At 42.4% G+C, this 27,710-nt stretch overlaps 1 protein-coding gene across 1 annotated transcript in view; it reads left to right on the top strand.

The window, feature by feature from the left end:
* Positions 1 to 25,541, top strand: part of KCNK9 (potassium two pore domain channel subfamily K member 9) — a 141,041-nt gene extending 115,500 nt beyond the window's left edge. Inside the window, exon 2 of the mRNA XM_061607965.1 lies at positions 24,533 to 25,541. Within this exon, the coding sequence (XP_061463949.1) occupies positions 24,533 to 25,371 (839 nt within the window). The 3' untranslated portion in view covers positions 25,372 to 25,541. The remainder of the gene's footprint in view (positions 1 to 24,532) is intronic.
* The last annotated feature ends 2,169 nt before the right edge of the window (positions 25,542 to 27,710 follow it).

Here is a 27,710-nt window from a genome sequence, read left to right as displayed (position 1 = left end):
ATGCCTCTTTAGCCTCCAGTGCTGTCTGGTTCCTTGCTACTTTCAGTGGCTGGGAATGTCCCTTACTGGCAACCTTGGACAGCTACTGCTAGTCAGTGTAGGCAGTACTAAGCTAGATGGACCAATGGTCTGACTCCAGGAAATGGAGTTTTAGACCTTTCGGAGGCCCACTGTGAATTATTTGCAAGGCACTTTGAGGGCAAAGATGCTCGCCTCCGTAGCAGTCTTGATGTCCCATCCACATCTGCTGTAGTCCCCAGTGAGGTGTTCAGTGCAACGTCTGCTGCAACTTCTTCGGATCGATTTCAGTTGATGTGTCCTGATGACATAGACAAAGTGCTTGCAATGATGTGGCCAGCAATGTGTCGTCTCGACCCTTCCCGTTCTTGGCTTATTAAAACTTACCGAGGTGGTTTGACTGAGTGGATCCAGGGTGTGGTCAACATGTCATTGTGGGAGGGAGTGGTTCCAGCTACCCTGAAAGAGGTGGTGATCCGACCTCTTCTGAAAAAGCCCACCCTGGACTCATTGGTTTGTGACAATTACTGACCGGTCGCAAATACCCCCTTCTTAGGGAAGGTGATTGAGAGGGTTGTGGTGCAGCAATTGCAAGTACTCTTAGATGAAACAGATTATCCTGACTCATTCCAGTCTGGGTTCAGGCCTGGTTATGGGATTGAATTGGCCTTGGTCCCCCTGATGGAAGACCTTTATCAGGAAAAGGACAGGGGGAGTGTGACCTTGTTATTCTTACTTGATCTCTCGGAGGCTTTTGATACCATTGAGCATGGTATCCTTCTGGGCCAACTTGGTGAGATGGGTATTGGAGGCACTGTTTTACAGTGGTTCCGATCCTATCTCCAGGGTCATTTTCAGAGTATAGCATTGGGTGATTGTCTTTTGGCCCCCTGGCAGTTGTGCTCTGGGGTGCCACAGGGTACCATCCTGTCCCTGATGTATATGAAGCCCTTAGGAGTGGTAATCAGGAGATTTGGGGCAAGGTGTCAGCAGTATGCTGATGATACCCAGCTCTATTTCTCTGTAACATCTGAATCAGGAAAGGTTGTGCAAGCCCTGGACCACTGCCTGGACTGGATGAGGGCCAATAAACTGAGTGTGAATCCTAGCAAGATGGAGGCGCTGTGGGTTGGTGGTTCCTGAGTTCGGATAATTGGTCAGTTGCCTGCTTTGGATGGGGTCGTACTCCCTCTGAAAGAGGAGGTCCATAGTCTGGGGGTGCTCCTGGATCCATCTTTGCTGCTAGAGGCCCAGGTGACCTCAGTGGCTAGGACTGCCTTTTACCAGCTTCTGCCTGCGGCCGTTTCTGGACCGGGATAGCCTGACCACTGTTATCCATGCACTGATAACCTCCAGACTGGATTACTGTAATGCGCTCTATATGGGGCTATATTGAGATTGGTTCGGAAGCTGCAGCTGATGCAAAATGTGGTATCATCAACGTGTCACCCCACTGCTGAAAGCATAGCAGTGGCTGCCCATTTGCTACCGGGCCAAGTTAAAGTGCTGGTTTTGGTGTACAAAGCCCTATACAGCTTGGGACCAGGATACCTGAAAGACTGTCTTGCCCTTTATATATCGAACTGATCACTGCATTCTGCAGGTGAGGGCCTCCTGAAGATATCATCTTATCAGGAGGTCCATTCTGCACAACATAGGAAGTGGACCTTTTGTGTAGTGGCACCTACCCTTTGGAATTCCCTCCTCTTAAATATTAGACAGCCGCCATCTCTGTTTTCTTTTTGGTGCCTACTGAAGACCTTCCTCTTTCAACAAGCCTTTTAAGCAGAGACCTTATCCCAGTCTGCATCTGTGTTGGAATAGCTTTTTAAGAAGTTTTTAAACCTTTTTTTTAAAAAAGATATTTTTAAAGCTTTAAAAAAATGTTTTTAAAGATGTTTTGTTTAAATATGTTTTTAAGAATGTTTTTATTTTTTATATATTTTAAAGTCTGTTTTTATTATTTATTTAATTAATTAATTTGTATCACGCCCTTCCTCCCAGCAGGAGCCCAGGGCGGCAAACAAAGCACTAAAACTCTTTAAAACATCATAAAAACAGAACTTAAAATACATTAAAACAAAACAGCATTAGAAACATTTTTTTAAAAAAAAAAACAACTTTAAAAAACGGTTAAAAACATATTAAACAATTCTGACACAGATGCAGACTGGGATAGGTCTCAACTTAAAAGACTTGTTGAAAGAGGAAAGTCTTCAAAAGGCGCCGAAAAGATAGCAGAGATGGCGCCTGCCTAATATTCAAAGGGAGGGAATTCCACAGGGTAGGTGCTGCCACACTAATGATGTTTTAAAGTGTTTTTGGTGCTTTTGTTTTGTCACCCTGGGCAGAAGGGCAGCATATAAATCAAATAAATAAATAAATAATAAATATAAAGCAGCTTCCTTGTTTCTATATTCCTGTCACCGAGGCATCTGACTGCGGCAAGCACTGTGGACTTCTCATTTATCTAGCATGGTTCTTCCTTTGTTCTTACAGCCTTAAACAACTCCTTTTGTCCAGGTATCAAAACAACTAGGATGACAGATCAGCACCAATGTTATTCTGCTGATCAGAGAACATTACTTTTTGCCACTGCAAGCGATGCTTGATGTTGGTATTGTGTATAGTAGTTAAGAATGAAAGCTTTGAGCCATCTTCACAGAATCCATTTGATGGCCTATGGCATGACCCTATCCGCTTACAGCTGCACTATGTAGCTAATGACAGTGGTCTAAGCTGTAGGCCTGCCTTTCCCAACCAGTGTGCCTCCAGATGTTGTTGGACCACAACTCCCATCTTTCCTGACCATTGGCAATGCTGGCTGAGGCTGATGGGAGTTGTGGTCCAACAACATCTGGAGGCACACTGGTTGGGAAAGGCTGCTAAAGGCTGCTGTAGGCTGTTGTATCTGTGATTTCATAATGCATGGCGTGTGATGTTCTTTGAACGTATGCTATATAAATGCAAGGAATTATTGAGTCCCACTTGCTACTATAGCAGGGGTTGTAGACAGATGTTTGTTGAAACACAGGCATCTTCCAGTTGTCCAGTGGATAGTGGAAAGCCAGGTCTGGAAGAGCAAAAACTGTGTTCCCTTTCTGGAGATGATCAGCCAACTTATAACAAAAATAAAAATAAGTCCCACTACCTTCAGTGGGTCTTATTCCCAGGTAAGTGGGCAGAATCCTGTGCCCACTTCCCTGGGAGCATGCCCCATTGAACTCAATGGGTCTTACTTCTGAGTAGACATGTAGAGGATGGCAATGTCAATGTGCTTCTCTTGCTTTGTGGATCATGGTTGTAAGGTTGGCCTTGGAAGGGGGTTTCCCTCAGGGCTTAGAACAAAGGCTTTGAAAGGTTGGGTCTTTTACACAGGCTCATATGTTTAGTCTCTAGTTCACAGGAAACAAAAATGATGGATCACCCTGATTATGCGTAGTCAGGTCGTTTAAATGGGATGCCTAGCTCCACCAGCTCCTGTAAATTTACCGTGGGATGCATATGTCAGAAGCTGGCATGGAAAAAGCTTGCTCTTTGTAAACAACAGAGAAATGGGCTTGTTTTGTAGAAAACTGCAGCTGCCTATTGATGAGATAAATTGCTGTAAAAATGGCTAACTGGGATGGGTGGATCAATTTTCACAATTTAAGCAAGACAGATTTACTTCCTCGGCTGCAGTGGCTTGGCTTGGCACTCACAGCATCCCCATTTAGCCTTTTCCTGGGGAGGATTTCATGGCTGTTCATATCCTCATTTGGCAATTGAAAACTCTGAAATGACTGGAAAGGATTCAGGGGACACAACTATTGATAAAAGGTGTGGAAAGCAGGTTATGTGAGGAAAGAGTGAAGAAACTATGAATGTTTAGCATGGGTGGGTGGGTGTGGAAAAGAGCCTTGCTCCTTTTATTTTAATTGTTGTTGTCGTTGCAGGAAACAGAAAAGAAATCCCCCCTCTCCTTTTCAGCATTTTTGTGACACTACTACTCGTGGACAAATCTGCCATTTTTGGTTTCCCTTCATTTCTCATGTTTCCAATTTCTTTCACCTCAATTATACATCCGTTTGTGATTTCTTAAAAAGTCCTTACAAACTTTTGTTGCTGTTCTGTTGTGCATTTCTCCTTGTATTTTGCATCAACATTTTCTGAGTGATTTTATGTAACATAACTTCACGAATATAAGCAATTTTTATGCATGCTTTCCCCTAATATAGACATTTTTCAACACATTTCTTGGTTGGAGAACTGGATTACAGAATTTGGAGAAGTGCAAATTGTGAATGTTAGCTGTGTTTCATAGAAGCATAGAATTGTAGAGTTGGAATGGGCCTATAAGGCCATCGAGTCCAATCCCCTGCTTGATGGAGGAATCCAAATTAAAGCATAGTTTCGATTTATGTATTGCTTTGGAAAAGGCAAATTAGGTAGGTTTGCATTAAATTGTGAAGCCAACCTTTTCTCCCACCCCTAATTTCTTGTGAGCATATTTGCACTGTTTTGATTCTGTTCTACTCGACCACGTTTTCTTTCATCATTGTTCTTGCCGTCCATGGCCTCATTTGCTTAGTGGAGAATGGTGGCTCCAATATCAGTAGGGCAGTGAATCCACTCCAGGTTTTAGTCCAAACTTTCAAGGAACTGTCCATGATGCTTTCAGCTCCTTGAAAGTTTGGACTAAAACCCAAGCAGATTCACTGCCCCACTGACATCAGAGCCACCAATCTCCATTGCATTTGCCCACGTTACCATTTGGTCCTACTCTGACGAGGTGCGCCTGGTGCCAACATTGCTTTCTTTTCGGCGCCGGGTTAAAACGTACCTCTTTTCCCAGGCATTTTAATATATTTTAGTATATTTATAACACTCTGGTATACTAAATTAATTGTGTAATATGTTTTTAGCTTTGAGAATTGTTATTATGTGTGTGGTAATTATTATGTGATTTTATCTTACTGTATTTTTATATTTATGTTGTTCACCGCCCAGAGAGCCGTTGGCTGTGGGCGGTATAGAAACTGAATAAATAATAAATAATAATAATTTATCTGGCCTCCTTTTCAAGCTGAAATTTCTCTTTGGAGAAATATTTTATTTATTCATTCATTTATTTAAAATATTTCTATCCCGCCCTTCTACCCTATAATAGGGCACTCAGGGCGGCTTACAAAAATAAAATCAAACATGTACATTATAAAATTGTAAACAGTAAAATCACAAAAATATTAAAATAAATTAAAATACATAAAATACAATTAAAATACATAAAAATACTATACAGACACACACACATACATATATATAGGGATTAGTACTAAAGGGACTACAAAGGTAAAATTTAATGTAGAAGGCATAAAATCAGTGTCAGGCTCTACCTTCAGTCCCTCCCAAAGGCTCTCCAGAACAAGAACGTTTTCAGAAGTCTCCAGAAAACCATCAGGGAGGGAGCAGAGCGGACTTCTTGGGGTAGGGTATTCCAAAGCTTGGGGGCCACAGCTGAAAAAGGTCTCTCCCGCATGCCTGTCAGTCTAACGTCTTTCACTCCAGGCATGCAGAGGAGACCAGAGGCAGATGATCTTAAATCCCGGGCAGGAACATATGGGTGTAAGCGGTCCCTCAGGTACATTGGTCCAAGGCCATTTAGGGCTTTAAAGGTCAGAACTTTGAATTGGGCCCAGAAACAAATTGGGAGCCAGTGGAGTAGATAAAGCACAGGGGTGACATGCTCCCTGCTTGCCCCTAAACCACGGAGCAGCTGTCCGCCCAAGCCGCCCTGTGCAGAAATATTGCTGGTACAGTGAGGAAGGGCTGTAGCTCCGTGGCTGAGCATCTGTCCCAGGTTCAACCCCAGGCATCTCCAGGTAGGGTTTGGAAAGGCTCCCTGTCTGAAATCCTGGAGTGCTGCTGCCAATCAGTGCTGGCAGTACTGATCTAGAGGGACCCATGGTCTCACTCGGCCTCTGGCAGCTTCCTTTGTTTCTATGGATGCGAGTGATGGACCAGGAGGCTTCTGACAGAGATAATGACTCTCTGCCTGTGCCGGAGGAGGGTTGCTAATGCCAAGGATGGAGAGAATGTACAATGGTGTGTGTGTGTGTGTTACAAAGAGTAATGGGATGGAATGCAGCAGAGAAATTTAACATAGGCTGCATGTAAGGAAAACTTCCTAATGGCAGGCTGCGTAGAGCTCTTTCACAGATTTCTCCCAGAGATTGCTTTGAGGAACCTTTCCACTCCAGGCATTTCTGCTTATATAACATCAGGCTTTCAAATTGGGCTCCAGTGAATCTTGGAGTGCGTAGCAGGCATCAGTTTGTGAATCTTCTTTTTAAAAGCTCACGGAAGTGCGAATTTCAAAGGATAGTTGCTGTTTGGTGTGCACATTGTTTCAGGAAGTGCAAATGAGGTAGGTTCACATTAAAATGCAAACTGAAGTGGATTTCTTCCCCATTCCTACAATGGTGGAAGCAAGGCCTAACGGGTATACCATCAGCCCATCATTGGGCCGGTCCTACCATAAGTCAGAGAGAGGCAACTGCTTAGGGTGGCAGATGCTGAGGCAGCGGTCAGCAGCTACAGCCCCAAAGCTGTTTCTCCTGAGCCCTCTAGCCATACTCTTTTGTTGGACGAGAGAGCTGTGTGTTCCATGGGCCCTACTCTTCACCCCATACTTACCTTGCTGCTGTTCTCAGTGGATGAAACTATCCCATTGCCAGCACTGCAGTACGATTCAACTGCCAATCCAGTTGGCTTCTGCACATGGAATAGAGAAGGGTAGGGCACCATCTTTTCCTCAGGCAACAAAATGTCTTGGGACAGCCCTAGCACATCATCAGCTGCTAGCCTGCTCAGGAAGTCTCAGGGAACGCTGCTATTGGCCAGGCGAAGTCCAACCCTGAACAGGACAACTTTGTCATCCTTTCCAGCCAGGAGGAGCCAATGGTCATGGAGCCAATGGGCAAGCACCCCAGGAATCTTTTGCTGCCCAGGCAATACTTTGATTTGTAATTCTGGTGGAACAGCGCAGTAGGCAATAGGACACAAATCTGTTGATTCTGGCCTCTAGCCCCAGGAGCTGCTGATAGCACCCGTTTGTGTGTGTGTGTGTCCAAATGCCAATCTGTATAAAGCCAAAACAGCACTGTTTAAAAGAAGAGTTTCGGCAGACTTGGGGGAACTCAAAGGGTTGCAGATGTACAAATAACCTATAGGGAAAAAACATGAAAAATAACAGCCCAATGAGGACTAGGCATGTTCTGTGGCCATGGAATGCTGACTATAAAAGAAGGGGAATATAAAAGTGGATGGGAGAGGGAAGGGGAATGGAGTATCCTTGGAGAGGAGAAGGCTGGCTGGCTGGCTAGCAGACTGGAATCCTGAATAGGAGCACTCCACACTGCAGCATTTTGTTGCCGGTCCCTCTTGTGTGAACTAAATGTGCACCTTAAGTGATGCCCCTAAATCCTCCATAATATGTAGGGGTACTTGGTGGGTATATAGTGGTTTCTTGGTAAAAGACTTGGTGTGAAAACTGGATTACCTGCAAGTTGGAAGCAAATGGGTTGTATTCAACTAGGTTCTGGTTTAAGCTAGAGAAGAGTTACTTCCTTCATCCATGCCTGTCTGCCTCTTTTCCCTTTTCAGGCTGTAATCTTGTTCTAGGCGTGACTTGTCTTGCGATAGAATACTTTGGACAGTTTCTAAGGCAGGGTGGTGGAGGCAAATGGGGTATCCATGAGGACACACACAGATTCCATCCCCTCAGTGGGTGTAATAAGACACAAGGTTGGACATGATGTGAAATCTGTAGCACAGAGCCTGCCAAGTTCTGCACCCTTTCCCCTCTAAAACATAAGTCCAGAGATTCAGCAAGTTCAGCAGTGAGAACACAGAAAAGCAGCCAAGTTCACTGGATGACTGCAAGTTGGCTATACCACTTCAGACTACAGGCAGTGGTGGAGGAGCCCTGAGATTCAAGCCTTGCGTTCTCCCTGATGCACTTGTTTGTGCAATATATATTGGAGACGAACTTTCAAATATTTAATCTCCCTCCCGTTGCAGTCGGATGTGGAATCAGCAGCAGATTTATCATGTGAAGATCTCTTAATTTCCTATCTGTAAAATGGGATAAATATTGCTTCAACTTCAAAGCTGGTTATTAATATGAATGAAGGAATGGCTGCCAAACTTAGAAACAGGATAGGCCGCAGAGGTACAGAAATCTACATAGTTCTTGTAACAGAGAAAAAGATATTTTAGTATGTGTGTGAGCGTGGAAACATAGTTAATGATTTTATTTTCTTCCATGGGTTAAACACAGTTATCTCTGCATTGGATTGTGGGCTAAAAAGTCTTTATAGACGTGATCACTAATCTTACAAACAGACATTTCGATTTACTTCTATATGACCCTTCTCCTACTGGGCTCCTACTGGGAGGAAGGGCGGGATATATATATATATATAAATAAGTAAATAAATAAATAGGAGCTCAGATTAGCTTACATGGGGTTATCTCAGTTTATCATCTCAACAACCCTGCTAGGTAGGTTAGGCTGAGAGTTTGTAGATGACCCAAATCACTGACTTTCATGATTGAGTGGAAATTTGAACCTAAGTCTCCTTGAGCTTACTCTAGCATATACTGCACTGCCTCTCCTGTGGTTTTTTGGGCAGGGAGGGACATGCTTAAGGGCATATAGAGAAATTATTTTCCTCCCAAACACTAGAATTCAAGGTCATCCAGTGCAATTGACTAGTGATATGTTCAAGACAAACACCAAAGAAGTATTTCTTCATAATTAAACTATGGAGTTCTTTTTCAGATTTTTTTTTTTATAAATATATTTGTATACTGCTATTTCATTTTAAAACATCAAAGAGGATTACAAGTTTTTTAAAAAAACCTGGTACAGTAAAAACCATTAAAATACAGTAAAAACAGAGGTCAACAGAATGGCAATGGCTGCTAATGTAGATGGTGGGTTTTTTTTTTCTTTTAAATGATTTTAAATGAGTTTTACCCACATAATGGATAATAGATCTATCAGTAGCTATTCATTATAATAATGAAATGAATATTTATGAATCTTTATTGCTCAAAGCCATAGGCTACCACAATTCATCACATGTAAAAGGAAAATCAAAAATAGATATCAAAATACAAGTCATATTTCAACAAACATAGTTGAAATAAGAAACTCCATGTTCTGAAACAACACATCTCTGATTAACAGTTGCTGGAAGAAAACAACAGGGAATAGAGATTGCCATAACAGAGTTGGAAAGGATCTTGGCGGTCATCTAGTCCAACCTCCTGTTCAGTGCAGGATCTGCAGTGCAGGATGCAACTCCAGCAGGGGCATCCAGCCTCTACTTAAATTAAATTAAATACCTCTAGCCAAGCAGAGCCCACCACTTCTTGAGGCATAAGAACATAAGAAGAGTCCATCTAGTCCTGCATCCTGCTCCCGCAGTGACCAGCCAGATGCCCATGGGAATCCTGGGAGCAGTCTGTTCCATTTCTCCTAATGTTTATTGTTGTTATGTGTCTTCTTTGTCTCTACGTACTAGTCACTGTGTTATTGCATTTAGGGTTCTGACCTTGTTCCTGTCTCCTTTTGCTTTTGCTTTCCTTCTCTCTTTAACAACTTTAAGAGTTTCTTCAGTCATCCATTGCGGTCTTTCTCTCTTTTTAACTAGAGGCATTGTCTTTGTGCATCCTTCCCTGATAACGTCTCTGACTTCAATCCATAGTTCTTCTGGTTCTCTGTCAACTAAGTTTAAAGCCTCAAATCTGTTCCTTATTTGATCTTTATATTCTTCTGGGATGTTATTTAAATTGTATTTTGGCTTTATGATTGCTTTGTTCTTCTTCTTTAGTTTTACTCTGATTTTTGATATGACCAGTTCATGATCTGTACTGCTGTCTGCTCCTGGTCTTGTTTTCGCAGAAAGTATGGAACTTCTCCAACTTCTGCTACCAATTATATAATCAATTTGATTCCTATATTGAGTATTTGGTGATGTCCACATGTACAGTCGTCTTTTTGGTTGCTCAAAAAAGGTGCTTGCAAGAAACAAATCATTAGCTTCACAAAATTCAATAAGTCTTTCTCCTGCTTCATTTCTGTCTCCTAGGCCCCATTTCCCCACCATTCCTAATTCTTCTCTGTTCCCTACTTTTGCATTCCATTTGGCTTTGACCCAGTGGTGTCATTAGTCACAGCTCTACTCGTACTTGTTCTTTGTTCTTCCCCAGTAGCTCGGTGAGTGCCATCTGACCTGGGGGTGTCATCTTCCAGCACTATCTTGTGTTGCATTTTGGATACTCAGTTCATAGGGTTTTTGTGGTAAGAGATATTCAGAGGTCTTTGCCTTCCTCTGAGTTTGGATTCATCTTAGTCTGGTGTCTCAGCTTTGACCATTCCGCCTTGGGAGCCCCTGCTAGGAGTCTAGCCTCTTGGTCTAGACTCCTGACGGCATTGCTCTCAGCTTCTTCAACACTCTCAAACCCCCTCACCATGTTAAGGGGTGCATCCTAGAGGAAGTCCTAATGTTTAGCTGCACAATATTTGACGATAGCTTAACAGCAACAGTCATATTCCCCCTTAATATTTTCTTCTTCAGTCTAAACCTATCCATCTCTTCCAACTGTTTCTCATGGGATTTGAACTCCATGGAGCCTTCACCATCCTGGTCCCCTCCTCTGAGCATGCTCCAGTTAGGCAATGTCCTCCTTAAAATCATGCAGTACTTACATGCTTGCAGAGATTTCTAGCTAGACATGGATATACTCCATTTCTGGTTATTTGAAGTTGAAGTTAAACATGTGCTGAACTTTCCCCAGTGTTTGGGCCATAGCTCAGTGGTAGAGCATGCCTTTCCATGCAGAAAGTCCCAGACTTAGTCCCTGGCATCTTCAGGTAGGACTGGGAATGTCTCCCGTCTGAAACCCTGCCAGCCACTGTAGACAATACTGAACTAAGTGGACCAATGGTTTGACTTCGTAGAAGGTAGCTCTTTAGGTTCTTCCTAAAACCATTTATTTGATTTATGCTGCAATCTCATACACCCATCACGGGAGTGAGTCCCACTGAATTTAACTGGACTTGCTTCAAAGTAGATATGCCTAGAAAAATGTAAATGTACTGCCTTCAAGTCGATTCCGACTTATGGCGACCCTATGAATAGGGTGAGAGGCAGTGACTGGCCCAAGGTCACCCTGTGAGCTCCATGGTTGTGTGGGATTCGAACCCTGGTCTCCCAGTTCGTAGTCCAACACCTTAACCACTACACCACACCGGCTCTAGAACTGTACTGTTAGTGCCAGTTCCTAGGCATGCTAACTTTGAAGGCTCTCTGTGTTCAGTACAGCTTACTCGCCGGGAAGTGTGGATAGGAGTGCTGTCCTAATTCTGCTCTGCTTTGTGTTCTTAATCATAGGAATTGACCTGAAGCCTTTTTGGGGAGTTGGGATGGCCCCAGCTGTATTATACAGCCATGAGAGTGGCTGTATACTATAGCCAGCGTGGATCTTCACATTCTGCAATGTTAAATTGAAAATACCCCCATGCTATTCTGATGCTTCCCGTAAACTCATTTCAAAACAAAACGTTACAAAACCTATAGTCCTGAACTCAGAAACGCTCGCTTAACAACCCTCTCAATTTTCATGGTGATAAACAAAACAGAAAGAATCGAGAGTTCAAAGTCTAAAAAGAGAGGGAAAAAACCCAGAGCCCTTTTGGACTTATTCTGTCATTAAAAATCACCCATGTTCATAAAGTACCTGTAATCCTATTATTCTTCCAAGCTATACAGGAAGTGGATTGGACTGTGACAGATCAATCCAAATTGTGTTTGCATTTTGACAAATTTGTACGGCAGTGCAATATCTCAGAGAGGAGGTCAGGTCTCCTGCTCCCCTGGTGTATTCACTATAGCTGCCCAATTTCCCTGCTTTTTAAAGTTGGATAGAAATATCTGTGGGCTATAGGTACGTTCTTAAACCGCAAGGTTTTTTGCCTGTTGGTGAATCTAGTATATGGAATGTAAATGTATATGGTTTAATTGATGGAGGGACATTATGATGTCAGAGCAAATCACACCATGGAAACTCAGTCATGGCCCTTGTACCATTTTGTTGCTCTGCGACTGCAAGGAGAAGCCAGCACTCACCTCTTTGCAGTGGCAAGAATTTGCTGACTCTGTGGCCATCTTCTCTTTCTCTGGTCACCCTTTCAACTCTGCCTCTTTGCTGCCATCTAGTTGATTTGCTGACAGGCATTTAACTAAGTTGACTTGATTTACTTGCAGACATCCCTGTGCCGGGGGTAACTTTCCCAGCTGAAGCAGCCATCCTTCTTCTGAGTCATGCTGTGCTGAGATGTAGCCTAGCCTTCCACCCTTCAGAATAAATAAATAAATAAAAAACAAGCCAAGGCAAGAGTCTGACCTTATAGAGCTGATGAGAGAAGAGGAGGCTGTTAATCTTCGGGAGACGATTGTAGCTTCAGCTATGGCAGCAGTGAGGCTCTTTTTACCTGATTTTAAACTTTATTCACATCAGCTGGTGTGGTGCAGCACGTAGTAATAAGGCTAGAGATGGTGAGACAACATATTTCTGCAGGAAATCAATCCAACCCTTTGGGCTTTCACTTGGTCCCTTTTTTGTGGTTCCATATGCTCAAAATTAGCTTATTTCTTGTTTCATTCACAGATATTTTTGTGCATGCCTTTTTTGCTCAGAATCACACTGTACCATGGATTTTGTAGTCTTGAGGCTGCGTGAACTATAGCAGAAGTTCTCACATACAGTGTCACCCTTAATGAATGGCAAATGCTACAAGATTTTAGCAAGTGGTCTACAGTTTTGTTTTATAAAATTGAGCTTTGTTACTGCTGGTGCTGCAGTTGAGGATCTCGCCCCCAGGGAGATCTTGTGGGCTCCTTCTTGACTTAGCTTTGGGTGGACTATAAGATTTCATTGAACTAGGCACTTGGAGACTGAAATTTGTCATGCCTTTTTGTTCTGTTGCTGCCTTTTTAGTGTAAGTTTTAGTGACTGATTTTTGCTTGAAATTGATATGTTCCTACAGGTTTTGACTGTACATTGCTTTGGGTGTACTTCCATAAAAACATGGTGTGTAAACAATATGAAGTAAATGTTAGAAGTGTGACAAGAGCAACTCCCATTTGATCCTTTTTGCACAGGGAGAGAGGTAGAGAGAGAGTCCTCATAGCTGGCTAGGCTGCCACTGAGTTGTGCTCATCTTTTCTGTCTGTCTTCCTTCCATGTAAACGGATGTGTCTTGGGGGCTATTCACACCTCTGACTCACCTTCCTGTTTCTCTCTTCTCTGCTGACCACCAGAGGAGAAGGAGCCATGTTCTCTGTGTCTCCTCTCCTCTAGCATGAGGGGTGATGTCCAGGTGTGATGATTGCAGCCTCCAACTTAGTTAGCTAAGTAGCACCGTTCCAGTTCAGTATATATTTCTATTAATAAAGTAGTCTTTTCTTACTTGGAAACTAAGTCTAAGTATGAGTGATTTAAAGCAAGGTAAAAACTTGCTTCCTCTCAGGTAAAATCACACCCCTGCAGCACAGAGCGGTGAGCAAGCTACACTGAGCTAAACTCTTGTTAATTTACTACATCTCTAATTGGTCTACCAGCCATTGGGGAACCCAACAGAAAAGATGAAAGAAGGTATCTATTTTGCAGTGACAGATCCCCTAATTGCAATCTGCATTGTCAGTTTTAGATGGGATTTGATGGCAACGTTATTTATTTGCTCTTGTGGAAAGAGAAAATAATGGGGGGGGGGAATCATTGTTAAGCGGACATGTAATACATGACTCTAATTTTGGGGACAGGATGCACAGTTTGCAAGACTTACAGATGGGCGTACTCCGGGATGAGCGAGTCTGCCAATTTCTGTCTCTCTTGGCTTCTCATTTTTCCATTCTTAAGTTTATTTCTCTGCATTTCCACATCAGTTTGTGAATTCTTTTTAAAAAGTCCTCATGGAAATTTGCCAGCATTTTAGTGCGCATTTTTGTCACATTTTTGTAGGCAGTTTTGCCCAGTATAATTTTTTGCAAGCTGTTTTCCGTAATGTAATGTACTTTTTTTGTACACTTAACTTGGCTGGAGAACTGCATTGTAAAATTCAGGTAAGTGAGAATTGCAAAAGATGACTGTGTTTCTGCTTGCATGTTGTTTCAGGGAGTGTGAATTAGATAGAGCCACCTTGAAATGCAAACTGAATCCAATTTCTCCCCCGCTCTTAGGTGGACTTTTGCCCATGCTGGCTCCTGACTGGTCCACATGGCTAATGAGGATCAGTACAGGGCGACAATGAGATGTGGAGTCTGCACAAATGCTTGCCTGCTTGGCTGTAGAGTATTTGGGGAGAGAAAGATACCAGCTTTCTCCTGATGTTTCTTTATGTTCCTATTTCTACCCAAATTCCATACTTAGAGCACAGCAAGCTACCATGCCTGGTATCTATTGGCATTGCAATAAGTGGCAACCAGGGGTGTGCTAGAATTCTGCCCAGTTCAGATTTGGTACTTACTTTTTCATTAATTGGCTTATTCTCTATTTTTGCAGATCGGATTTTGGCAGCAATTTGCCATTTTTTTTTAAAAAAAAATTGTAATGAAAATTTTCCATCATTTTAGTGCATATTTCTCCTGATAAACACATGTTTTGTAGGCAGTTTTGACTAATGTCCCTCAGCCTAACCTGCCTCACAGGGTTGTTGTGAGGATAAAATCAGAAGGGGAAGAACCATGTTTGGATGCCACCTTGAATTCCTTGGGGGAAAGGTGGGATATAAATCTAATAGTAAATAAAATAAATAATGCACTCTGGGATGATTGAGAAGAGATCCTGGTCCTCCTCTGTGTGACAACCTTTCAAGTACCTGCAGTATCAAGTACTTGGTTCAGTGAGGGACACTTAATAACCATTTTTAGGATTGTACCACACTTCTCTTTCACCAAGGGAACCAAAGCTTTCTGGATGCCTTATTGTTTTTAGTAATAATTTTGCAGTGGGAAGGTGTCTTATACCATCATATTAATGGTTCATCTCACTCCGTATGGTCTACAGTAGCTGACTGTGGCTCTCCAGGGTTTCAGGCAGGGGGGATTCCCATCCCCACCTGGAGATTCTTGGGATTGAAATGGATGTTTCATAGGACGCTATTTGTGAAATCAAAGGGGCGCAGATCCCAACTTGGCATGAAGACTTTTGCTAAGATACTTCCATACAAAGCACTCCTCTCCTTCATAGAGCTTCTCTCCCTCTATCTCCTCCTCACTTCCTGTTTCTCCTTCAAAGTCCACCTCCTTGCTATTGCTGATGTTACTTCTGAGTTCCATGCATATTGTTATACCTGGGACCTGTTGTACACAAAGCATGTGCTCTGCTGCTGAGGTGCAACCTTCCACTTCCATGGGGAAGGGAAGAAGAAGGCAACGCTAAGCTGTGCTACTTAAGGCAGGCAACCTCAGTGCTATGTGAGCAGGTCGGAAGAGGCGGACACACCAGCTAGGGATGGAAGGGAAATTTAGTTTTGTTTGAATTTTACTGTAAACTTTCCTAACTCACAGTTCCCAAAAGGGTGTAGTCATACAGGGTCTCAGGGGGAGGTTTTAGACACCTTACTTTTTTGGGAGCAGGGTCCCAGCAGGGTCCCAGCAGAGTCCCTATGTCTCCAACATCCTATGAACAAATCAGGTGAATGCCTTCCCTGCCCAGATGGTGGATGTTTACCCTGTTCTAGATGGAGTTACACTCCCCTTGAAGGAACAGGTTCGTAGTCTCGGGGTTCTTTTCGATCCTTCCTTGTCTCTTGAAGCCCAAGTGGCCTTGGTGGCAAGGAATGTGTTCTACCACCTTCGGTTGGTAGCCCAGCTACGCCCCTATCTGGACGGGGATGACCTCGCCTCAGTTGTTCATGCTCTGGTAACTTCTAGGTTGGATTACTGTAATGCACTCTACGTAGGGCTGCCCTTGAAGACAGTTCGGAAGCTTCAGCTAGTGCAAAACGCAGCAGCCAGACTGCTGACGAGGACCAGCTGGTCAGCGCATATAACACCTGTTCTGGCCCGTTTGCACTGGCTACCCATTTGTTTCTGAGCCAGATTCAAGGTGCTGGTTTTGACCTATAAAGCCTTACACGGCGTGGGACCGCAATATCTTGTGGAACGCCTCTCCCGCTATGAACCGACCTGGTCACTTCGCTCAGCATCTAAGGCCCTCCTCTGGGTACCAACCCATCGGGAAGCCCGGAGGACAGTTACTTGATCTAGGGCCTTTTCTGTAGTGGCCCCCGAACTGTGGAACAGCCTCCCCGAAGAAGTACGCCTGGCGCCAACGCTTCTATCTTTTCGGCGCCAGGTTAAGACCTGGCTATGCTCCCAGGCATTTTAAGCGTTTAATGTTATAACTTTAAATCTTTTATTTTTTTGTTTGTTGCTTATGTTTACTGTTGGTAGTTGATTTTATTGTGATATTCTGTATTTTAACCTTTTTGTACACTGCCCAGAGAGCCACTCGCTATGGGCGGTTTATAAATGAAACAAATAAATAAAATAAATAAATAAATGAAAGGGGAGTGTGTTAGCTGCTGAGAGGAGTCTTCTTTCTTGTCCTTTCCTGCTGATTGGAGCCAGTAAGAGTGAAAGGTGGTGAGTCAGCCTCTGAGAAGACTCTTTTCAACCGTTAACTCTCTCCCCTTTCATGCTGATTGGCTCCTAGGGGTGTCTGTTGTTGTGGGATAAGGTATTAATACTGATCTCATTCTCAAAAAACAAAAAAGGATGGAAGGGGTATGGCTGTGACTATCATGAAGGGACCCTGTACTTCTGAATTTGCCACTACACTACTGTCAAAACAATATATGAACTGAAACATGGCTATCCTTCAAAATTTGCACCTCTCCCCTTTTTGTGATGGTCAGAGCAATCCTAAGTATAGGAAGCTGGTGCAACTTAGGCTGGTGTAAGTTACCCCAATTCCAAGCTCTTTTCAGGGGCCTCTGGGAATGGCTACCGCTGGCTAAGAATGCGGGCCTGAGTTTGAAGGATTGGGCCCTAGATCACATGACTAAGCTGAACAGGGTTTGGGACAGGTGTAAGACTCTCCTTGCCCTGTCCCACACCCCCACATCCCTGTTATGGACCTACCCCAGTGCATGCTTAGCCCCAGATGAGCCAGGCTGAAGAAGTTACATGGGCTAGCCCAGGCAAAGTCGGGACACCCAAGATCCACCAATTCCAAATTTGCTCATCCCATCAGATCTTGAGTTTGGATTGCGCTGCCAGTTCTCCAACCAAACTATGTGTACAAAAATCTGTTTAGAAGGGGAAAGTGTGCCTAAAACTGTATATATTCATGAAAAAATGCCTTAGAAAAATGCATTATATTAGGGGAAATTGCTTGCAAAAATTTTTGTCTTTGAAAAATGGGCAGTAAAATGCTGACAATGTTTTGTCAGGAGGATTTTTTTTTTTAAAGAAAACTGAACTAAAGATAAGAAGGAGAAACTGAAACTGACAGGTCTCTCCGTCCAAACCTCAAACCACTGCGGTGATAGCTTTGCCACTGAAAAAGGCTCGGACACTCCCACGGCTGAAGAGAAAGGAGCCAGGCTGAGCCAAGAGCAGCTTAGTCCTTTCTTCCCTCCCTCCCTCCTTCACTGCTATAGCCCAGAGATGATGGCTTTGAAGCCTCCAGTGTCATTGAGCTAAGGAATGTAAGGTCTTTGGCCTACTGAAAGTATTCCTGGAATTATTGCTAAGATCTAAGTCACTCGCTGCTGTTATTTCCCCAAGGAAATGTAGCTCGTATGTTGCCTCAGTCCTGACATATCCCCTTCCCAATACGTCTGAGCTCTGCCGCACGGTTTAAGTTTCACATGCAATTACTCCTTTGTCGTTATCTGCCATCGCAGGCTGTCGCCAGCGTGAGCAAGAATGGTCTGAGTCATGAGGGTTTGGCGTAGTTCGTATTCCCCCTCTCCCCGCTTGATGCTGTTGACAAAGGGAGGGATGGACCCTCGAAGGAAGGTGGCTTTCCATTGCTGTGGCAAAATGAAAGTGATGAAAAATGGTTCCCTTTTCGGACGCTGCTTCCATTGTGGTTTAATAACAGTGTGGGTTCTGTATTGCCTGAAAAAATGGATTCAGCAGAATATCATAGCAGCAGCACTGCATTTGCATTCAGGTCCTGCAAATTGGTATTTCTCTTCTGCCACTGCTGCTGCTGCTGCAACTGCTAGTTAATATATCATTTTTTACCACTGCTGCTATGATCTAGGATAGCTTTCCCCAACCTGCTAGCTGAGCTGCACGGGTAGGTGAGTGTGGGCCTGAGTTTGGAGGATTGGGTCATCAGTCACATGACCAAGCTGAATAGGGTTTGGGATAGGTATAAGTCTCTCCTTGCCCTGTCCCACACCCCACACACTCCCCCACTCCTTTTTGGGACGTATCCCCTACACTGGGCATCTGCATTTGCATTCAGATCCTGCAAATACCAATGAGATCTCCTTGGTATTTCTCTACGGCCACTGCTGCTGCTACTACCTACTAGTTAATATGTCACTTTTACTACTCCTGCTATGACGTAGGATACCCTGCCACAATCTGGTGCCCTCCAGAAGGCCCCAGCCCCAGCCAGCATTCAGTCACTATCACTCAGGCTCAGCGTCCCATCTCACAGGGCTGCTATAAGGAGCATAGAGATATTGGGTGGTATTCAACTGAAAAGTTGAATAAAAATTAAATGCTAGACAGGCGCCATCTCTGTTATCTTTTAGGCACTTAGTGAAGACCTTCCTCTTTCAACAAGACTTTTAAGTTGAGACCTTATCCCAGTCTTCATCTGTGTTGGAATTGCTTTTTACTGTTTTTAAACCTTCTTTTTAAAAAAGTGTAAAAACATATTTTTTATGTTTTTTAAGCTTTCTCAAAATGTTTTTAAAGATGTTTTGTTTTGTTTTAATATATCTTAAAGTCTGTTTTTATGATATTTTAAAGTGTTTTTAGTGCTTTTGGTTGCTACCCCGGGCTCCTACTGGGAGGAAGGGTGGAATTATAAATAAATACATAAAATAAAAAGTTGTGCTAGCGTAAGGGCTAGCACAAGCGCAACACGATTTCCCCTCTCTCCTCCCTCATGCGCACCACGTGCCATTTCCAAATCTGTGCTGGAGTGTTGGGGGAACCCCCAGAACAGATTTAGGGGGTGTGCAGGGGAAGGAGAGAGGAATATCATTCTATTGTGGAAGGAAACATCCTTGCAGTGACAGAAAGATCTGCTCAGTATTACATTGAATACAAACCAATGTATATCATGTGCTGGGTGCCCTTAGAAAAAAGCACTCTGGGACCCAATTCAGTCAAAACAATGCACTTTCAAGTCCCACCGATTTCCATGCAAAATATTTACAGTACAAGGTTATCATACTTTGGACACATAATGAGAAGACATGATTCACTAGAAAAGACAATAATGCTGGGAAAAACAGAAGGGAGTAGAAAAAGGGGAAGACCAAGCAAGAGATGGGTTGATTCCATAAAGGAAGCCACAGACCTGAACTTACAAGATCTGAACAGGGTGGTTCACGACAGATGCTCTTGGAGGTCACTGATTCATAGGGTCGCCATAAGTCGCACTTGGAGGCACATAACAACAAACTATGCATGCCTACTTAGAAGTAAATCCCATTGAGTTCAATGAGTCCCACTGAGTTAGTTCCATTGGACTAACTCCTGGGTAAATGTGTCTAGGATTTCAGCCTTAAGCATGTATTTATTTATCCCACTGAAACAAATGGGATATAACAGATGTGCTTTAGTTTGGCTGGATCTTAACGTTATTGTTTTTTATAATTTCCTCTATTTGGTTATTATATATGTATTGTTCCCTGAGCCAGTGGGATGGAGCAAGCTACTCCTACGATCTTTGCAGCACTATTATAGCTGTTGTAAAAAAAATCTGTTTTGCTGTATGTATCCAGTAATTGAATCTTGGTGGTTCAATCGAAATTAGCTGGGCAAACAGGGCTCTAATCCATGTTTGTTTGTTGCCCTTGAGCAAAACACTTTCTCAGGCTCAATTGTCTGTCTGTGAAATGGAATTAATACTTGCAGTGAAATAGGTAAAATATAATAGGCTTTATACTCTAGAGCAGTGGTTCCCAAACATTTCACCCCAAAGGCCACTTAAAAATTGCTGAGGGTCTTTGTAGGCCTCTTAATCATTTTTCTGCCTGTTTTCTAGCAGTTATAATGCAGTATTGAATGCTGTATGGTTTTTAATTGTATTTTAATTGCTTCTGTTATTTCTTTTTATTCCATTGCAATTTGAATTTCATAGAATTCAGATTGCAATACAATAAAATACAAAATGAGAAATGAAAGAAGCAACAAAAATACAATTAAAAAGTAATATGAATATTTAATGTGATGGATATGCTATCTCCCATTTTCAACTACAAATCCATAGACATGCTGTGGGCCACCTGAATGAAGCTCATGGACCACTGGTAGACCATAGATCACAGTTTGGAAACCTTTGCTCTAGAACATGTTCACACTGTAGCATGATGCTGAGCCAGTCTAGGATGCTATATTTATTATTATTCATCATTTGGACAATTTATATACTGCTTATATTTAAATAAATCTCTCAGTGGTGTACAACATAGGCTATGCCATCTTAAATAAAAGAAAAATGCAAAAAATTTCCAGAACATTTCCGCATTCTATAAAACACAATTAACCAAATATACCATCATCTTTAGCATCAAAATAAGCATTACACATAAAAATCAGCTACAAAAATATGAGGAAAATTCCATAGAGTAAAAAATAGTAAACAGCTAAACAAAATATGCGTTAAATATCAGGAAATAAAATATGACAAATGAAAATCAAGTAAAAGGTGTAGGGTTGTCTTCAACTAAATTTTACTCAGAGTAGACCCATTGAATTTAATGAACCTCCTTAAGTTATGTCTATTAACTTCAGTGGGGTTACTCTTAAGTACGACTAGCATTGAATACCAACCATAAATTCCACATTTTAAAATAACATGATTGACAACAAGGTAAAAGAAAAATCAACTCACTCTTCCCAGACACAATATCCACATTCAATTAAGCAAACCAATCAGTTAAATTCAGAGCTCCTTATACAACAATAACTGAGTCTAAAAACTGCTAAAAATGCATTCTGCCCACCACCACTGATTTCTCTCCTGCTTCCTAGCCTAGACTTCCAGTGCGTGAGTTTTAAGAAGGAAATGAGATGGCAGTGACAATACCGCCCTATTGCATGTGACTATTGTTAAAATGTTTCCTGGGGTAATATGTTTGACATACTTTGAACCCTCAAAATGCAATGCATGAACATATTTATTATCAATAATCTGAACCTGCAACGCTCTAACGCAGGGGTAGCCAAAATGGTGCCCTCCACAGGTTGTGGTTGGACTACAACTCCCATTATTCCTGATCATTGATCATGCTGTTGTCTGTCCTAGCCTTAAAGCTATTGCTCTTTGATTGGCACTGGGCAATGGCATGTGGAACAACATCCCAAGCAAGATGGAACAGCTTTTTGAAGGGATGTTGGAGAATTTTGTATTTCTCCATTGGGATCTTTTGCTGGGGGTCCTTGAATAAAATTTTTGAAGACACAGGCTTGCAGCAAAAAGGTAGGCCTTTATTGGATGACAAGTTTACACTTGGTCAGTCTCCCTCTTAGTAAGTGGAGAACTGCACTATGGCACTGGTTGCCTGGGGTTTTTATACATTTCAGGACAAAGACTTTAGCATCTACCAACCAGGATTTAACACATCAGAATGACATAGACATGACAGTATTACACAGGCATTTGCACAGGTACTTTGTACTTTCTGCATCATGTTCTAGTGAATTTGGTGTTCTAATGAATTTGGCAATGTTCAGTACTTCACATGAAAGTACATTTTCACAGTGAGCTAAGCACTCCCGCTAATGAGCACAGCAATTTAGTTATGCATTTTATTACTGCAATTATTTCTACATCTTAGGGATACCAAGATATTCAGCACAGTGTTATCAGTTGTTTAGAGTACAAGTAGTTCCAAACAAACCAGCATAGTCAGGGGAGACAGCTCCAAAGAGAAAAGGGTCTGGCTTCCTACTAAACTATTAAAATGTTATGAACCTTTATAGCTTTATAGAAGAATACATTTTGCTTATTGTTTATGTATATTGAATTCCCCATTAGGGATACTATTTCCTGTCTGCCCCTCCCTTTGCTTTATGACTTTCACTTCTAAGGAGAACCCCTTGCAATTTCCCTGATGTCTAAAATGCATTCTGTGGCTTTGAGATATATAGTTCAAGCCAGTGCAAGTTTTTGTAGAAGGAAGTCAGTATTTTCAACGGGACTTATTCCCAGGGAAGTGAGCAAAGGATTGCAATCAAAGGGCCATTTTTAGAAAAGTGCTGCTTCAATTGTCATTTCGGCACCTTTCAAATACCTTTTTCAACGTCTTTTAAGTGAAGATTCTTATCCCAGTCTGTATCTGTATTGGATTTGAAATTGTTTTTATGTGAGATAGATATATATTTAATTGCTGGAGGATGTTTCATGGGAAGTGATTCACAAATGAAATGAAATAAAATCAATAAAATGCATCTGTGTTGGAACTGCTTTTTAATATGTGTTTAAAGCTTTTTTAAAAAAGATGTTTTTAAAGATTTTTAAATGTTTTTAAAGTTGTTTTGTTTTAATATGTTTTTAAGGATGTTTTGTTTTAATATAGTGTTATGGGTTTGGGGAGGAGAGCCAGTGTGGTGTAGTGGTTAGGGTGTTGGACTATGACCTGGGAGACCAGGGTTCAAATCCCCACACAGCCATGAAGCTCACTGGGTGACCTTGGGCCAGTCACTGCCTCTCAGCCTCAGAGGAAGGCAGTGGTAAAACCACCTCTGAATACCGCTTACCTTGAAAACCCTATTCATAGGGTCACCATAAGTCAGAAACGACCTGAAGGCAGTCCATTTCCATTTCATGGGTTTGGGGTTGAGATGGATGATTTCTATGAGTCCCTTTCAAGCCTCTGATTTAGAACCCTGCACCTGAGGGTGAGAAATCTGCTCTGCTGGTCAGATGAGTTCCCTTTGTTGGTCTAAAAGAGTGGCCAATTAACTGGGCCAGGGAGATCTTATTGTTATTGAAACTGTTCAGAAGGGCCACCCCCTCTTCCTGAGGCGAAGCAGAGGCTTGAATTTTGAGCTGAGTCTGAGGAAAGGCTGGGAACTGGAGGCAGGCAGAGAGGCTGTCTGTCTGCACCATGGCTTTAGGGTGCCTCCTGTAAGCATGATGGAAAAGCAAGATCTACTGGCTGCTGATGCTTTGAACCCCTCCGTCTTAAGCTCAGATGGGAATGTGTGTAAATAAATAAACCATATTTCATAAAGACACCGCAATCTCCGCTGACCTTCTTTCCAAGGAAACCAAACCCTGGGTAAGTGCAGGGACCCCTAGAAATCTCTCGCTGCTTGAAGACTGGGGTGGCGCACAACACTATATTTCAAAGTCTGTTTTTATGATGTTTTACAGTGTTTTTAGTGCTTTTGATTGCCGCCCTGGGCTCCGACTGGGAAGGAGGGAGGGATATAAATCTAATAAATAAATAAATGATAAATAAGTAGTGGTGGCCAGATTAGCTCACTTTGGCTAGTTCTCTCTTCACCTCCAGAAGGAGGCTCTTTGGGGTCTGGGAACTGAACTGAGTTTATTTTTATTTATTTATTTATTTATTTGATTTATATCCCGGCCTTCCTCCCACCAGGAGCCCAGTTTAGATGTTGGGGTGTTATGTTGAGCCTCAGTATAATGCTGCTATGGTTATTGCATAGGATTTGCATCTTGGTTTCATGGTTTTTATTTTGCAACACAATTATTTTGTTTTACTTTCTGTGTGTGTGTGTGTATGTGTATATATATATCTGTATCAATCAATATCTAGCTATCTACACACACACACACACACACACACTTGCACACTCTTGAGGGCTACCTCATGAGCTTTGGCTAAGAAGCATCATCAAAATCTTAGAAATAAATATTTTCCAAAGTATAAGCTCTTCAGGCAGCACAAAATCATAAGCCTCTCCCTCTGAAAAGTGTCCGTGTAGGAAGTTAACCTAGGCAGATTTGACATCAGAATCCTAAAGGATTCTGGAAAACAGAATAGGACCGGAAAACAATTCATGATTTGCAAAAGATTGTGGAAGGCATTGCTCATTTGATAACTGAGGCTGCAGTCTTATTACACTTTCCTGGGAGTGTAAGTCCTGTTGAACTCAATAGGGCTTGCTTTTGAGAAGACATGCATAGGATAGCACTGTAAGACATTTGGCATGAGTAGCCAAAAGTAGTATCGCCCTGTCCTCCCTCCCTCCACCACTCACCTGTTTTTTGTCTTTTGCTTCTCCAGGTTACGGGCACGCTGCCCCAGGAACAAATGCTGGGAAGGCGTTCTGCATGTGCTACGCTGCCCTGGGCATCCCTTTGACCCTGGTCATGTTCCAGAGCCTTGGTGAACGCATGAACACCTTTGTCAAGTACCTCTTGCAACGGATGAAGAAGTGCTGCAGGATGAGGAGCACAGACGTCTCCATGGAGAACATGGTGGCCGTCGGCTTCTTCTCGTGCATAGGGACCCTCTGCATAGGAGCAGCAGCTTTTTCCCATTGTGAGGAGTGGACCTTTTTCCAGGCTTTCTACTATTGTTTTATAACATTGACTACAATAGGGTTTGGGGACTATGTGGCCCTTCAGACGAAAGGAGCCCTTCAGAAGAAGCCGCTCTATGTGGCCTTTAGCTTTATGTACATCCTCGTGGGATTAACAGTCATTGGGGCATTTCTCAATCTGGTTGTTCTCAGGTTGTTCATGAACATTGAGGAAGAGAGACGGGAGGCCGAGGAACGGGCGTCCCAAGCAGGGAACCGCAACAGCATGATCATTCACATTCAAGAGGATTCCCAGCACGGACCGCCACGGTACAAGGCTGAGGTTACAGACCTCCAGTCTGATTGTTCCTGTATGTGCTACAGGTCCCATGAATACACCAGCCGGGTTGTGTCCCACCAAAATTCCTTCAGCTCCAAACTGAACCTTCAGTACTTTCACTCTATCTCCTACAAGATAGAGGAGATCTCGCCAAGCACATTAAAAAACAGCCTTTTCCCGTCCCCTGTAAGCTCTGTCTCCCCTGGCCTGAACAGCTTCACAGATAGTCACAGGCTGATGAGACGGCGGAAGTCCATTTGAAGTCATTTGTCTTTGGGGTTTTTGATCTTTTATTCCTAATTTCTTTTTTTTTTTTTAAATGAATTTTCTCGTGCAAGCCAGAGCGAGGCTAAATAAAGCAAAGGAAAAGACATCCCTCCTCTGAGACTCAGCTCTGGAGCATGAAGCACGGATGAAACCTTTTCCAGCAAAGTATGCCTTACATTTACCCCCCCCCCCTCGGTAGTCTGAAGATTCGAGGTGACGGGAAGTGGGTATCCAAATTCCAAAGTTGCTCACATAGTTGGGAGCTTTCAATGTGCCGCTGGCACTCTTGACCTAATGAACTTTTCCTTTCCTTCATAAGCAGGTCACTGTGTGTGTGTGTGAGTGAGTGAATGAGAGAGGGAGAGCATGAGCGTGTATGTGTGTCTTGAGTGTCTGGCTCTGGGTGCACATGCACAAGTCCACTACCAGTGTCATGTGACTAACAGACGTATATATCAAAGCATCAGGTATTGGTTTTACTTTATTTCTATTCTTCCTTTGAAGAATTTGTATTCTGGCCTGCTTTTGGCTTCCAAAAACACGGCGTGGTGGGAGGGGAATGGGTAGAGCTGCAATTCTTTTTCTGTTTGTTTGCTTTTGTTTGCTGAGTCAAGCATGCACCATAAATGGTCAATATACCAAGTGTATTCTGATAGGTTTTTTTAATTAAAAAATGCTAGATTTTATTAGATTGTATTAACTTTTTTTAAAAAAAGGAACAAAGCAGGAAAGAAGGATTGCTTTTGCTTGCCAGGTCAAATCCTGACAAAAACATATTTTAAAACAAATTAGCATGTATTTTGTAAAACTGGTATGCATAATGAAAATACAAAAGCAAAGCAAAACCCTAGAAATGTGATTAATGTTGTAATGCAATTAATATGGTTTTAAAACCAATTTGTTTTAATTTTTTGTTACTGTTCCATCTATATGCCACACTCTTAGAGGGGTAATTTTTTTTTTGGGGGGGGAGAGGGGTGCTTGGAACTAAAGAGCATCTATTTTATTATTTCTTATTTATATAGTTACATATAAAATTGAGTTTTATGTTCTCTGTGTGTGTGTATGTGTGTGTGCGCGTGCGTGTGCCTGAATGTGTGTGCGTGCATGTTTGCTGCATTACATGGCATGCAACGGAATTATATTTTTGGGAATGCTTGGACAAGGACGGTATACAGAGGTGGATGTATATTTTTCTTTTCTTATATAAAAGACAGGGAGTTCTTTGTTTTAAATTATAATAATAATAATAATAATAGATTGTCGCTAAATGCTTTCGATTTGTAAATAACAGAAAGCCTTGGTTGGTCTCAGGAAGAATTGAAGAGAGAGTGTCTCATGCTTTGACCTTCTGGGAATTTGTAAGGCCTGACATTGTTTTGCTCTGCCAATGCAATAGAGGCAACTGGAAATGTCACAAAAAATGTTCTGCTCTGACCCTCTGAATGATTGCATTGCAAATGAGTTGCTTTAGTGGCTAGAGAGCATCTCTTTGGCCCATGACTGTCTTGTTGAAGAAATGCGAGCCCTAGGAAACTCTGAGGCATACGTATGGTCCAGGGATGCCAAAACTGTGAAAACAGCTAGGGGGTCCTGAAAAATAGATGACTTTAGAATGGAAAGGCTTCTCTTAGCCCAAAGAACCCCACCCTGGGAGGAGGCTTGCCGGTTGCTTCTCTGCAAGAGTACCTGTTCTGGCCTTGTCTCCTTCCAATCAATCTGCATAGAGTGCAATGGGAACATTCAATTGCTCCCCATGCAGCTGTGCTTTTCATCAGCCCAACAGCATTTCTGTGTTTTGTGCTTGATTTCCAACAATTATATAACAATCCACTTTATCCTATCTTATTACATATCAACATCAAAGTGCAGGAGGGAAAGATTTAGTTTGCTCAGGGCAAATGTCTCCGGCAAAGCAAGCTACAACAGGGCAATGAGGCATACCACCATAAAACAAGGCAAGGAGAAGGCTATGATGGCGTTATGATTTTGTGAGGATTACAGTGGCTTCAGCAAAAGGCGTCAGTCGGGCCTTGGTGTCTAGGGCTTTCTATATTTTTTATGTATACCGCTTAGAAATGCAAAGGATTAAGCGGTATATATAAATGTCTTAAATAAATAAATAATATATCATAGAGTCATAGAATAGTAGAGTTGGAAGGGGCCTATAAGGCCATCAAGTCCAACCCCCTGCTCAATGCAGGAATCCAAATCAAAGCATAGAATCATAGAATAGTAGAGTAATACTGGCCCATCTTGCCTAGTTGGTAAATATAGAGATTTGGCAGCCTAGAATCTTTCCTCTCCATTTCCCTTCCCTTCCCCCCTCCCCC

Source organism: Rhineura floridana, chromosome 1, assembly GCF_030035675.1.
Source record: "Rhineura floridana isolate rRhiFlo1 chromosome 1, rRhiFlo1.hap2, whole genome shotgun sequence".
NCBI lineage: Eukaryota > Metazoa > Chordata > Lepidosauria > Squamata > Rhineuridae > Rhineura > Rhineura floridana.
This window is presented reverse-complemented; position numbering and strand designations above follow the sequence as displayed.